This window comes from Coturnix japonica, unplaced genomic scaffold (genome assembly GCF_054131305.1).
Source record: "Coturnix japonica strain WE unplaced genomic scaffold, WE-NBRP24 Scf100, whole genome shotgun sequence".
NCBI classification, from domain to species: domain Eukaryota; kingdom Metazoa; phylum Chordata; class Aves; order Galliformes; family Phasianidae; genus Coturnix; species Coturnix japonica.
The window spans coordinates 127,791-143,246 of NW_028189003.1; the positions used below are offsets into that span (position 1 = coordinate 127,791).

Below are 15,456 nucleotides of genomic sequence, written 5' to 3' on the forward strand. Positions count from 1 at the left end.
CCATTTTAGCCCCATTTTGAGCCCCTTTAGCCCCATATTAAGGTCCTCCAGCCCCATAGATCCCATATAAGGTCCTCCAGCCCCATAGATTCCCATATTAGTGTCCCCAGCCCCATATTGGGGACCCCAGACCCATATTGGGGTCCCCAGACCCATATTGGGGACCCCAGACCCATATTGGGGTCCTCCAGCCAATGCAGCCCTATGGCAGGGCAGAGTGCTATAGGGTGGAGAGGCATCTCATGACCTATGGGTGAGCACGGATTTGGGGTGAAAAAGGGCAAAATATGGGGTGGGAATGTAGGGAGTTGGGTGAGCCCGGATTTGGGGCCATCTTAGGGGTTATTTGGGGCTGTTTTTGGGGTGAAAAAGGGCAAAATAAGGGGTGGATTTGGGGCCGATTTTGGGGTGAAAAGGGGGAAAATAAGGGGTGTTTTTGGGGTAAAAAAGGGCAAAATATGGGGTAGGGAGGAGATAGAACTGCTGGTCTATGGAGGAGCCCATATTTGGGGCCGTTTTGGGGGTTATTTGGGGCCGTTTTTGGGCTGAAAAAGGGCAAAATAAGGGGTGAAAAGGGGCAAAATAAGGGGTGGATTTGGGGTCATTTTAGGGGTGATTTGGGGCCGTTTTTGGGGTGAAAAAGGGCAAAATAAGGAGTGGGGAGGGGATGCATCTTTTAGTCTATGGGTAAGCCTGGATTTGGGGCCGTTTTTGGGGTGAAAAAGGGCAAAATAAGGGGTGGGGATGTAATGGTGGGGGTCCATTGCACGCCAATGCAGCCCTATGGCAGGGCAGAGTGCTATAGGGTGGAGAGGCATCTCATGACCTATGGGTGAGACCTACAGCCCCATAGATTCGACCCCAGCCCCATAGATTCCCATATTAGAGTCCCCCAGATCCATATTGGGGTCCTCCAGCCCCATAGATTCGACCCCAGCCCCATAGATTCCTATATTAAGGTCCTCCAGCCCCATAGATTCAACCCCAGCCCCATAGATTCCCATTCTGAGCCCCTCCAGCCCCATAGATTTGACCCCAGCCCCATAGATTCCACCCCAGCCCCATAGATTCCCACCCCAGCCCCATAGATTCCCATATTAGGGTCCTCCAGCCCCATTTTAGCCCCATTTTGAACCCATTTAGCTCCATTTTAGGGTTGTCCAGCCCCATAGATTCCCATTTTGAGCCCCTCCAGCCCCATAGATTCGACCCCAGCCCCATAGATTCCCACCCCAGCCCCATAGATTCCCACCCCAGCCCCATAGATTCCCATATTAAAGTCCTCCAGACTCATATTGGGGACCCCAGACCCATTGATTCCCATATTAGGGTCCTCCAGCCCCATTGATTCCCATATTATGCTCCTACTGCCCCATAGATTCCCATATTAGGGTCCTTCAGCCCCATAGATTTGACCCCAGCCCAATAGATTCCACCCCAGCCCCATAGATTCGACCCCAGCCCCATAGATTCCCATATTATGGACCCCAGACCCATAGATTCCCATTATGATCCCTTTAGCCCCATATTGAGCCCCATAGATTCCCATATTAGGGTCCTCCAGCCCCATATTGGGGTCCCCAGACCCATTTTGGGGTCCTCCAGCCCCATAGATTCGACCCCAGCCCCATAGATTCCCATATTAGGGTCCTCAAGACCCATAGATTCAAACCCAGCCCCATAGATTCAAACCCAGCCCCATAGATCCCCACTCCAGCCCCATAGATCCCCATATTAAGCCTATCCAGCCCCATAGATTCCCATATTAAGCCCCTCCAGCCCCATAGATCCCCCTCCAGCCCCATATTAAGCCCATCCAGCCCCATATTAAGCCCCTCCAGCCCCATAGATTCCCATATTAGGGTCCTCCAGCCCCATAGATTCCCATATTAGGGTCCTCCAGCCCCATATTAGGGTCCTTCAGCCCCATATTGGTGTCCCCAGCCCCATATTGGAGACCCCAGACCCATATTGGGGTCCTCCAGCCAATGCAGCCCTATGGCAGGGCAGAGTGCTATAGGGTGGAGAGGCATCTCATGACCTATGGGTGAGACCCTATAGAGCTCCTACTGCCCCATAGATTTGACCCCAGCCCCATAGATTCCCCCTCCAGCCCCATAGATTCCCACCCCAGCCCCATAGATTCCCATATTAGGGACCCCAGACCCATAGATTCCCATTATGATCCCTTAGCCCCATATTGAGCCCCATAGATTCCCATATTAGGGTCCTCCAGCCCCATATTGGGGTCCCCAGACACATTTTGGGGTCCTCCAGCCCCATAGATTCCCATATTAGGGTCCTCCAGCCCCATAGATTCGACCCCAGCCCCATAGATTCCCATATTAGGGTCCTCCAGCCCCATAGATCCCATATTAGGGTCCTACAACCCCATAGATTCGACCCCAGCCCCATAGATTCCCATATTAGGGTCCTACAACCCCATACATTCGACCCCAGCCCCATATTAAGCCCCTCCAGCCCCATAGATACCCATATTAGGGTCCTCCAGCCCCATAGATTCCCATATTAGTGTCCCCAGCCCCATATTGGGGACCCCAGACCCATATTGGGGTCCTCCAGCCAATGCAGCCCTATGGCAGGGCAGAGTGCTATAGGGTGGAGAGGCATCTCATGACCTATGGGTGAGACCCTATATAAGTCCTACAGCCCCATAGATTCCACCCCAGCCCCATAGATTCCCATATTAGGGTCTTCCAACCCCATACATTCGACCCCAGCCCCATAGATTCCCATATTAGGGTCCTACAACCCCATAGATTCGACCCCAGCCCCATAGATTGCCATATTAGGGTCCTCCAGCCCCATAGATTCCCATATTAGGGTCCTCCACCCCATAGGTTCCCATTATGATCCCTTTAGTCCCATATTGGGGTCCTTTAGGATCCCTCAGACCCATATTAAGCTCCTCCAGCCCCATAGATTCGACCCCAGCCCCATAGATTCCCATATTAGGGTCCCCAGACCCATATTGGGGTCTTCCAGCCCCATAGATTCCCATATTAGGGTCATCCAGCCCCATAGATTCCCACTCCAGGTCCTACAACCCCATACATTCGACCCCAGACCCATAGATTCCCATATTAGGGTCCTACAACCCCATAGATTCGACCCCAGCCCCATAGATTCCTATATTAGGGTCCTCCAGCCCCATAGATTCCCATTTTGAGCCCCTCCAGCCCCATAGATTCGACCCCAGCCCCATAGATTCCCCCTCCAGCCCCATAGATTCCCACCCCAGCCCCATAGATTCCCATATTAGGGTCCTCCAGCCCCATAGATCCCCATATTAAGCCCCTCCAGCCCCATAGATTCGACCCCGGCCCCATAGATTCCCACTCCAGCCCCATAGATTGCCATATTAGGGTCCTCCAGCCCCATAGATCCCCCTCCAGCCCCATATTAAGCCCATCCAGCCCCATATTAAGCCCCTCCAGCCCCATAGATTCCCATATTAGGGTCCTCCAGCCCCATATTAGGGTCCTTCAGCCCCATATTGGGGTCCCCAGCCCCATATTGGGGACCCCAGACCCATATTGGGGTCCTCCAGCCAATGCAGCCCTATGGCAGGGCGGAGTGCTATAGGGTGGAGAGGCATCTCATGAGCTATGGGTGAGACCCTATATAAGTCCTACAGCCCCATAGATTCGACCCCAGCCCCATAGATTCCCATATTAGGGTCCTCCAGCCCCATAGATTCGACCCCAGCCCCATAGATTCCCCCTCCAGCCCCATAGATCCCACCTCAGCCCCATAGATTCCCACCCCAGCCCCATAGATTCCCCCTCCAGCCCCATAGATTCCCATATTAGGGTCCTCCAGCCCCATAGATCCCCCTCCAGCCCCATATTAAGCCCATCCAGCCCCATAGATTCCCATTTTGAGCCCCTCCAGCCCCATAGATTCGACCCCAGCCCCATAGATTCCCCCTCCAGCCCCATAGATTCCCCCTCCAGCCCCATAGATCCCCATTTAGATCCCCTATAGCCCCATATTAAGGTCCTCCAGCCCCATAGATTCCACCCCAGCCCCATAGAATCCACCCCAGCCCCATAGATCCCACCTCAGCCCCATATTAAGGTCTTCCAGCCCCATAGATCCTCACTCCAGCCCCATAGATCCCCATATTAAGCCCCTCCAGCCCCATAGATTCCCATATTAGGGTCCTCCAGCCCCATAGATTCCCACTCCAGCCCCATAGATTCGACCCCAGCCCCATATTAACCCCCTCCAGCCCCATAGATTCCACCCCAGCCCCATAGATCCCCACTCCAGCCCCATAGATTCTCATATTAAGCCCCTCCAGCCCCATAGATTCCCATATTAAGGTCCTCCAGCCCCATAGATTCCCATATTAGGGTCCTCCAGCCCCATAGATTCCCATATTAGAGTCCTCCGGCCCCATAGATTCCCATATTAGGGTCCTCCAGCCCCATAGATCCCCATTTTGAGCCCCTTTAGCCCCATTATGACCCCTTTAGCCCCATATTAAGGTCCTCCAGCCCCATAGATCCTCACTCCAGCCCCATAGATCCCCATTTAGATCCCCTATAGCCCCATACTAAGGTCCTCCAGCCCCATAGATTCCCATATTAAGGTCCTCCAGCCCCATAGATCCCCACTCCAGCCCCATAGATTCCCATTTTGAGCCCCTTTAGCCCCATTTTAGGGTCCTCCAGCCCCATAGATTCGACCCCAGCCCCATAGATTCCACCCCAGCCCCATAGAATCCACCCCAGCCCCATATTAAGCCCCTCCAGCCCCATAGATTCCCCCTGCAGCCCCATAGATCCCCACACCAGCCCCATAGATTCCCATTTATCTCCCCCCATATTGACCGTGCCCCATTTGCTGCCCTATAGCTGGGGTCGCTGGGGGGAGCTGCGTCCCCACACTCCAGCCCTATAGATTCCCCACTCCAGCCCCATAGATTCCCATATTAGGGTCCTCCAGCCCCATAGATTCGACCCCCGCCCCATAGATCCCCACTCCAGCCCCATAGATTCCCACTCCAGCCCCATAGATTCCACCCCAGCCCCATAGATTCCCACCCCAGCCCCATAGATTCCCACCCCAGCCCCATAGATTCCCACCCCAGCCCCATAGATCCCCATTTAGATCCCCTATAGCCCCATATTAAGGTCCTCCAGCCCCATAGATTCCCACTCCAGCCCCATAGATCCCCATTTAGATCCCCTATAGCCCCATATTAAGGTCCTCCAGCCCCATAGATTCCCATATTAAGGTCCTCCAGCCCCATAGATCCCCACTCCAGCCCCATAGATTCCCATTTTGAGCCCCTTTAGCCCCATATTAGGGTCCTACAGCCCCATAGATCCCATATTAGAGTCCTCCAGCCCCATAGATTCCCATTTATCTACCCCCATATTGACCCTGCCCCATTTGCTGCCCTATAGCTGGGGTCGCTGGGGGGAGCCCCATAGATTCCCATATTAGGGTCCTCCAGCCCCATAGATTCCCATATTAAGCCCCTCCAGCCCCATAGATTCCCATCCCAGCCCCATAGATTCCCATTTTAAGGTCCTTCAGCCCCATAGATTCCACCCCAGCCCCATAGATCCCCATTTATCTCCCCCCATATTGACCGTGCCCCATTTGCTGCCCTATAGCTGGGGTCGCTGGGGGGAGCCCCATAGATTCCCATATTAGGGTCCTCCAGCCCCATAGATCCCCCTCCAGCCCCATATTAAGCCCATCCAGCCCCATATTAAGGTCCTCCAGCCCCATAGATTCCCACTCCAGCCCCATAGATTCCCATATTAGGGTCCTCCAGCCCCATAGATCCCCATTTTGAGACCCTTTAGCCCCATTATGACCCCTTTAGCCCCATATTAAGCCCCTCCAGCCCCATAGATCCTCACTCCAGCCCCATAGATTCCCATTTAGATCCCTTATAGCCCCATATTAGGGTCCTCCAGCCCCATAGATTCCCACTCCAGCCCCATAGATCCCACCTCAGCCCCATAGATCCCACCTCAGCCCCATAGATTCCCATTTTAAGGTCCTCCAGCCCCATTTTGAGCCCCTTTAGCCCCATAGATTCCCATATTAAGGTCCTCCAGCCCCATAGATCCCCATTTTGAGACCCTTTAGCCCCATTATGACCCCTTTAGCCCCATATTAAGGTCCTCCAGCCCCATAGATTCCCCCTCCAGCCCCATAGATTCCCATATTAGGGTCCTCCAGCCCCATAGATTCCCATTTTGAGCCCCTCCAGCCCCATAGATTCGACCCCAGCCCCATAGATTCCACCCCAGCCCCATAGATCCCCATTTAGATCCCCTATAGCCCCATATTAGGGTCCTCCAGCCCCATAGATTCCCACTCCAGCCCCATATTAAGACCCTCCAGCCCCATATGAAGCCACTTTAGCCCCATATTAAGGTCCTCCAGCCCCATAGATCCCCAATCCAGCCCCATAGATCCCCATATTAAGCCCCTCCAGCCCCATAGATTCCCATATTAGGGTCCTCCAGCCCCATAGATCCCCTTCCAGCCCCATATTAAGCCCATCCAGCCCCATATTAAGCCCATCCAGCCCCATATTAAGCCCATCCAGCCCCATAGATTCCCATATTAGGGTCCTCCAGCCCCATAGATTCCCATATTAAGGTCCTCCAGCCCCATAGATTCCCATATTAGGGTCCTCCAGCCCCATAGATTCCCATATTAAGGTCCTCCAGCCCCATAGATTCCCATATTAGGGTCCTCCAGCCCCATAGATTCCCATTTTGAGCCCCTCCAGCCCCATAGATTCGACCCCAGCCCCATAGATTCCCCCTCCAGCCCCATAGATCCCCATTTAGATCCCCTATAGCCCCATATTAAGGTCCTCCAGCCCCATAGATTCCCATATTGAGCCCCTATAGCCCCATTTTAAGCCCCTATAACCCCATTTTAGGGTCCTCCAGCCCCATAGATTCCCATGTATCTCCCCCCATATTGACCGTGCCCCATTTCCTGCCCTATAGCTGGGGTCGCTGGGGGCGCCCCATAGATTCCCATATTAAGCCCCTCCAGCCCCATAGATTCCCATGCCAGCCCCATAGATTCCCATTTTAAGGTCCTCCAGCCCCATAGATCCCCCTCCAGCCCCATATTAAGCCCATCCAGCCCCATATTAAGGTCCTCCAGCCCCATAGATTCCCACTCCAGCCCCATAGATTCCCACCTCAGCCCCATAGATTCCCACCCCAGCCCCATAGATTCCCATATTAGGGTCCTCCAGCCCCATAGATCCCATTTAGATCCCCTATAGCCCCATATTAGGGTCCTCCAGCCCCATATTAAGGTCCTCCAGCCCCATAGAATCCACCCCAGCCCCATAGATCCCACCTCAGCCCCATATTAAGGTCCTCCAGCCCCATAGATCCTCACTCCAGCCCCATAGATTCCCATATTAAGCCCCTCCAGCCCCATAGATTCCCATATTAGGGTCCTCCAGCCCCATAGATTTGACCCCAGCCCCATAGATTCCCACTGCAGACCCATAGATTCCCCCTCCAGCCCCATAGATCCCCCCTCCAGCCCCATAGATTCCCATTTATCTTCCCCCATATTGACCCTGCCCCATTTCCTGCCCTATAGCTGGGGTCGCTGGGGGGAGCTGCGGCCCCACACTCCAGCCCTATAGATTCCCCACTCCAGCCCCATAGATTCCCATATTAGGATCCTCCAGCCCCATAGATTCCCATTTTGAGCCCCTCCAGCCCCATAGATTCGACCCCAGCCCCATAGATTCCCCCTCCAGCCCCATAGATTCCCATCCCAGCCCCATAGATTCCCGTATTAGGGTCCTCCAGCCCCATAGATTCGACCTCAGCCCCATAGATTCCACCCTAGCCCCATAGATTCCCACCCCAGCCCCATAGATCCCCATATTAAGCCCCTCCAGCCCCATAGATTCCCATATTAGGGTCCTCCAGCCCCATAGATTCCCACTCCAGCCCCATAGATTCCCCCTCCAGTCTCATAGATTCCCATATTAGGGTCCTCCAGCCCCATAGATTCCCATTTTGAGCCCCTCCAGCCCCATAGATTCGACCCCAGCCCCATAGATTCCCATCCCAGCCCCATAGATCCCCATTTAGATCCCCTATAGCCCCATATTAGGGTCCTCCAGCCCCATAGATTCCCCCTCCAGCCCCATAGATTCCCATATTAGGGTCCTCCAGCCCCATAGATCCCCCTCCAGCCCCATATTAAGCCCATCCAGCCCCATAGATTCCCATTTTGAGCCCCTCCAGCCCCATAGATTCCACCCCAGCCCCATAGAATCCACCCCAGCCCCATAGATCCCACCTCAGCCCCATATTAAGGTCCTCCAGCCCCATAGATTCCACCCCAGCCCCATAGAATCCACCCCAGCCCCATAGATCCCACCTCAGCCCCATATTAAGGTCCTCCAGCCCCATAGATCCTCACTCCAGCCCCATAGATCCCCATATTAAGCCCCTCCAGCCCCATAGATTCCCATATTAGAGTCCTCCAGCCCCATAGATTCCCATATTAGGGTCCTCCAGCCCCATAGATCCCCATTTAGATCCCCTATAGCCCCATATTAGGGTCCTCCAGCCCCATAGATTCCCACTCCAGCCCCATAGATTCCCATTTTGAACCCCTATAACCCCATTTTGAGCCCCTATAACCCCATTTTAGGGTCCTCCAGCCCCATAGATCCCCACTCCAGCCCCATAGATTCCCATTTTGAGCCCCTTTAGCCCCATATTAGGGTCCTCCAGCCCCATATTAGGGTCCTCCAGCCCCATAGATTCCCATATTAAGGTCCTCCAGCCCCATAGATCCCCACTCCAGCCCCATAGATTCCCATTTAGATCCCCTATAGCCCCATTTTAGGGTCCTCCAGCCCCATAGATCCCCACTCCAGCCCCATAGATTCCCATATTAGGGTCCTCCAGCCCCATAGATTCCCATATTAAGCCCCTCCAGCCCCATAGATTCCCACCCCAGCCCCATAGATCCCCTCCAGCCCCATAGATTCCCCCTCCAGCCCCATAGATTCCACCCCAGCCCCATAGATTCCCACTCCAGCCCCATCGATCCCACTCCAGCCCCATAGATCCCCATATTAAGCCCCTCCAGCCCCATAGATCCCATATTAGGGTCCTCCAGCCCCATAGATTCGACCCCAGCCCCATAGATTCCACCCCAGCCCCATATTAAGCCCCTCCAGCCCCATAGATTCCCATCCCAGCCCCATAGATCCCCATATTAAGCCCCTTTAGCCCCATATTGACCGTGCCCCATTTGCTGCCCTATAGCTGGGGTCGTTGGGGGGAGCTGCGGCCCCACACTCCAGCCCTATAGATCCCCACTCCAGCCCCATAGATTCCCACTCCAGCCCCATAGATTCCCATCCCAGCCCCATAGATTCTCATATTAAGCCCCTCCAGCCCCATAGATTCCCATATTAAGGTCCTCCAGCCCCATAGATTCCCATATTAGGGTCCTCCAGCCCCATAGATTCCCATATTAGGGTCCTCCAGCCCCATAGATTCCCATTTTGAGCCCCTCCAGCCCCATAGATTCGACCCCAGCCCCATAGATTCCCCCTCCAGCCCCATAGATTTCCCCTCCAGCCCCATAGATTCCCCCTCCAGCCCTATAGAATCCCACTCCAGCCCCATAGATCCCCCTCCAGCCCCATAGATTCCCATATTAGGGTCCTCCAGCCCCATAGATTCCACCCCAGCCCCATAGATCCCCACTCTAGCTCCATATTATAGTCCTTCAGCCCCATAGATTCCCATTTTGAGCCCCTTTAGCCTCATATTAGGGTCCTCCAGCCCCATAGATCCCCCTCCAGCCCCATATTAAGACCCTCCAGCCCCATATGAAGCCCCTTTAGCCCCATTTTAAGGTCCTCCAGCCCCATAGATTCCCAATCCAGCCCCATAGATTCCCATTTTGAGCCCCTTTAGCCCCATATTAAGGTCCTCCAGCCCCATATTAGGGTCCTCCAGCCCCATAGATTCCACCCCAGCCCCATATTAACCCCCTCCAGCCCCATAGATTCCCCCTCCAGCCCCATAGATTCCCATATTAAGCCCCTCCAGCCCCATAGATCCCCACCCCAGCCCCATAGATCCCCACCCCAGCCCCATAGATCCCACCTCAGCCCCATATTAAGCCCATCCAGCCCCATATTAAGCCCATCCAGCCCCATAGATTCCCATATTAGGGTCCTCCAGCCCCATAGATTCCCATTTTGAGCCCCTCCAGCCCCATAGATTCGACCCCAGCCCCATAGATTCCCCCTCCAGCCCCATAGATTCCCCCTCCAGCCCCATAGATCCCCATTAAGGCCCTTTAGCCCCATATTAACCCCCTCTAGCCCCATAGATCCCCCCTCCATCCCCATAGATTCCCGTATTAGGGTCCTCCAGCCCCATAGATTCGACCCCAGCCCCATAGATTCCCCCTCCAGCCCCATAGATTCCCCCTCCAGCCCCATAGATCCCCATTTAGATCCCCTATAGCCCCATTTTAGGGTCCTCCAGCCCCATAGATTCCACCCCAGCCCCATAGATTCCCCCTCCAGCCCCATAGATTGCCATATTAAGGTCCTCCAGCCCCATAGATCCCCCCCCCAGCCCCATAGATTCCCATCCCAGCCCCATAGATTCCCCCTCCAGCCCCATAGATCCCCATTTAGATCCCCTATAGCCCCATATTAGGGTCCTCCAGCCCCATAGATCCCCATATTAAGCCCCTTTAGCCCCATATTGACCGTGCCCCATTTGCTGCCCTATAGCTGGGGTCGCTGGGGGGAGCTGCTGCCCCACACTCCAGCCCCATAGATCCCCACTCCAGCCCCATAGATTCCCACTCCAGCCCCATAGAATCCACCCCAGCCCCATAGATTCCCACCTCAGCCCCATAGATCCCCACCCCAGCCCCATAGATTCCCACTCCAGCCCCATAGATTCCCACCCCAGCCCCATAGATTCCCACTCCAGCCCCATAGATTCCCCCTCCAGCCCCATAGATCCTCATTTAGATCCCCTATAGCCCCATACTAAGGTCCTCCAGCCCCATAGATTCCCACTCCAGCCCCATATTAAGACCCTCCAGCCCCATATGAAGCCCCTTTAGCCCCATATTAGGGTCCTCCAGCCCCATAGATCCCCACTCCAGCCCCATAGATTTCCATTTTGAGCCCCTTTAGCCCCATTTTAGGGTCCTCCAGCCCCATAGATCCCCATTTAGATCCCCTATAGCCCCATATTAGGGTCCTCCAGCCCCATAGATCCCCATATTAAGCCCCTTTAGCCCCATATTGACCGTGCCCCATTTGCTGCCCTATAGCTGGGGTCGCTGGGGGGAGCTGTGGCCCCACACTCCAGCCCTATAGATCCCCACTCCAGCCCCATAGATCCCATATTAGGGTCCTCCAGCCCCATAGATCCCCATTAAGGCCCTTTAGCCCCATATTAACCCCCTCTAGCCCCATAGATCCCCCCTCCAGCCCCATAGATTCCCGTATTAGGGTCCTCCAGCCCCATAGATCCCCCCTCCAGCCCCATAGATTCCCATATTAGGGTCCTCCAGCCCCATAGATTCCCACCCCAGCCCCATAGATTTGACCCCCGCCCCATAGATACCCACCCCAGCCCCATAGATTCCCATATTAAGCCCCTCCAGCCCCATAGATTCCACCCCAGCCCCATAGATTTGACCCCAGCCCCATAGATTCCCACTCCAGCCCCATAGATCCCACTCCAGCCCCATAGATCCCCATATTAAGCCCCTCCAGCCCCATAGATCCCATATTAGGGTCCTCCAGCCCCATAGATTCGACCCCAGCCCCATAGATTCCCCCTCCAGCCCCATAGATTCCCATATTAAGCCCCTTTAGCCCCATATTGACCGTGCCCCATTTGCTGCCCTATAGCTGGGGTCGCTGGGGGGAGCTGCTGCCCCACACTGCCCCCAAACGTCGCCTGTCGGAGCCGGAGCTGGAATCCATCTCTAGGGCCATCCTGCTCTATTGCCTGCCCCACTATAGGGGGGACGAGGCCATAAAGGGCTTCATATGGGACCTCATCCATCCCAATGACAACGGGAAGGCTGGCAAGCAAGGTAAGGACCCCAGACCCATAAGTGTGGGGCTGGACCCATAAGTGGGACCCTATAGGGGCCAATGGGGACCCCAACCCCATAAGTGGGACCCCAGCCCCATAAGTGGGACCCCAGCCCCATAAGTGGGACCCCAGCCCCATAAGTGGGGGGCTGGACCCATAAGTGGGGCCTAAGACCTTATAAGTGGGACCTAAGACCCCATAAGTGGGACCCCATAGGGGACAATGGGGACCCCAGCCCCATAAGTGGGACCTAAGACCCCATATGTGAGACCCCAGCCCCATAAGTGAGACCCCAGCCCCACTATAGGGGTGACGAGGCCATAAAGGGCTTCATATGGGATCTCATCCATCCCAATGACAACGGGAAGGCCGGCAAGCAAGGTAAGTGTGACCCATAAGTGTGGGGCTGGACCCATAAGTGGGACCCCATAGGGGTCAATGGGGACCCCAGCCCCATAAGTGGGACCCAAAACCCCATAACTATAACCCTGACCCCATAACTGAGACCCTATAGACTTTGAGATGTCCCCAGCCCCATAAGTGGGACCCCAGCCCCATAAGTGGGGCTTAAGACCCCATAAGTGGAACCCCAGCCGCATAAGTGGGGGGCTGGACCCATAAGTGGGGCCTAAGACCCCATAAGTGGGACCTATGACCCTATAATGGGACCCTATAGGGGCCAATGGGGACCCCAGCCCCATAAGTGGGACCTAAGACCCCATATGTGAGACCCCAGCCCCATAAGTGAGACCCCAGCCCCACTATAGGGGCGACGAGGCCATAAAGGGCTTCATATGGGATCTCATCCATCCCAATGACAACGGGAAGGCCGGCAAGCAGCAAGGTAAGTGTGACCCATAAGTGTGGGGCTGGACCCATAAGTGGGGCCTAAGACCCATAAGTGGGACCTAAGACCCCATAAGTGGGGCCTAAGACCCCATAAGTGGGGCCTATGACCCTATAACGGGACCCCATAGGGGCCAATGGGGACCCCAGACCCATAAGTGGGACCTAAGACCCCATAAGTGTGGGGCTGGACCCATAAGTGGGACCTAAGACCCCATAAGTGGGACCTAAGACCCCATAAGTAGGACCTAAGACCCCATAAGGGGGACCTAAGACCCCATAAGTGGGACCCCAGCCCCATAAGTGGGACCCATAAGTGCGTCCCCAGCCCCATAAGTGGGTCCCCAGCCTCATAAGTGAGTCCCCAGCCCCATAAGTGGGTTCCCAGCCCCATAAGTTCCTCCCCAGCCCCATAAGTGCCTCCCCAGCCCCATAAGTGGGTCCCCAGCCCCATATGTGCCTCCCCAGCCCCATAAGTGGGTCCCCAGCCCCATATGTGCCTCCCCAGCCCCATAAGTGCCTCCCCAGCCCCATAAGTGAGTCCCCATAGGGATCAATGGGGTCCCTAGCTCCATAAGTGGTTCCCCAGCCCCATAAGTGGGTCCCCAGCCCCATAAGTGCCTCCCCAGCCCCATAAGTAGGTCCCCAGCCCCATAAGTGAGTCCCCATAGGGATCAATGGGGTCCCTAGCCCCATAAGTGGTTCCCCAGCCCCATAAGTGCCTCCCCAGCCCCATAAGATCATCTCCAGCCCCATAAGTGGGGCCTAAGACCCCATAAGTGCCTCCCCAGCCCCATAAGTGGGACCCCAGCCCCATAAGTGGGTCCCCAGCCCCATAAATGGGTCCCCAGCCCCATAAGTGGGTCCCCAGCCCTATAAGTGCCTCCCCAGCCCCATAAGTCCCCATAATCCTAATGTTTTCTTTCCTTTTTGCCCATTTCAGGCCTTTCCGTCCCCATTTCTCGGGGTCGCAAAGGGAAGAAGGCGAAGCCGCCCGGCCCCATAGAGCCCCATAGGGGCCAATGGGGACCCCAGCCCCATAAGTGGGTCCCCAGCCCCATAAGTGCCTCCCCAGCCCCATAACTGAGTCCCCAGCCCCACAAGTGGGACCCCAGCCCCATAAGTGGACCCATAAGTGGGTCCCCAGCCCCATAAGTGGATCCCCAGCCCCATAACTGAGTCCCCAGCCCCATAAGTGCCTCCCCAGCCCCATAAGTGGGACCCCATAGGGGCCAATGGGGATCCCAGCCCCATAAGTGGACCCATAACTGGCACCCCAGCCCCATAAGTGGGTCCCCAGCCCCATATGTGCCTCCCCAGCCCCATAAGTGAGTCCCCATAGGGATCAATGGGGTCCCTAGCCCCATAAGTGGGTACCCAGCCCCATAAGTGGATCCCCAGCCCCATAAGTTCCTCCCCAGCCCCATAAGTGGGTCCCCAGCCCCGTAAGTGAGTCCCCATAGGGATCAATGGGGTCCCTAGCCCCATAACTGGCACCCCAGCTCCATAAGTGGGTCCCCAGCCCCATAAGTGCCTCCCCAGCCCCATAAGTGAGTCCCCATAGGGATCAATGGGGTCCCTAGCCCCATAAGTGGTTCCCCTGCCCCATAAGTGGGTCCCCAGCCCCATAAGTTCATCTCCAGCCCCATAAGTGCCTCCCCAGCCCCATAAGTGGGTCCCCAGCCCCATAAGTGCCTCCCCAGCCCCATAACTACATCTCCAGCCCCGTAAGTGGGTCCCCAGCCCCATAAGTGTGTCCCCAGCCCCATAAGTGAGTCCCCATAGGGATCAATGGGGTCCCTAGCCCCATAAGTGGTTCCCCTGCCCCATAACTGAGTCCCCAGCCCCATAACTACATCCCCAGCCCCATAAGTGGGGCCCCAGCCCCATAACTGAGTTCGTAGCCCCATAAGTGGGTCCCCAGCCCCATAAGTGGACACATAACTGGCACCCCAGCCCCATAAGTGGGTCCCCAGCCCCATAAGTGGGTCCCCAGCCCCATAAGTGAGTCCCCAGCCCAATAAGTGCCTCCACAGCCCCATAACTGAGTCCCCAGCCCCACAAGTGGGACCCCAGCCCCATAAGTGGACCCATAACTGGCACTCCAGCCCTATAAGTGGGTCCCCAGCCCCATAAGTGCCTCCCCAGCCCCATAAGTGGGTCCCCAGCCCCATAACTGAGTTCGCAGCCCCATAAGTGGGTCCCCAGCCCCATAAGTGGACACATAACTGGCACCCCAGCCCCATAAGTGGGTCCCCAGCCCCATAAGTGGGTCCCCAGCCCCATAAGTGGGTCCCCAGCCCCATAAGTGAGTCCCCAGCCCAATAAGTGCCTCCACAGCCCCATAACTGAGTCCCCAGCCCCACAAGTGGGACCCCAGCCCCATAAGTGGACCCATAACTGGCACTCCAGCCCTATAAGTGGGTCCCCAGCCCCATAAGTGCCTCCCCAGCCCCATAAGTGG

At 55.8% G+C, this 15,456-nt stretch overlaps 1 protein-coding gene and 1 long non-coding RNA gene across 3 annotated transcripts in view; both read left to right on the forward strand.

Annotated features, from left to right (window-relative positions):
• CHD8 (chromodomain helicase DNA binding protein 8) overlaps window positions 1-15,456 on the forward strand; it is a 182,764-nt gene that overhangs the window by 92,082 nt on the left and 75,226 nt on the right. Inside the window, exon 22 of the mRNA XM_085534818.1 lies at window positions 11,957-12,144. Within this exon, the coding sequence (XP_085390944.1) occupies window positions 11,957-12,144 (188 nt within the window). The remainder of the gene's footprint in view (window positions 1-11,956; window positions 12,145-15,456) is intronic.
• Window positions 12,185-14,009, forward strand: LOC146751313 (uncharacterized). Of its 2 annotated transcripts, none has more exons than XR_014941677.1 (2): window positions 12,185-12,527; window positions 13,936-14,009. It is a non-coding gene; the product is annotated as an uncharacterized LOC146751313 (long non-coding RNA). The 2 variants fall into 2 exon arrangements; XR_014941676.1 differs by lacking the exon at window positions 12,185-12,527 and adding an exon at window positions 12,749-12,990.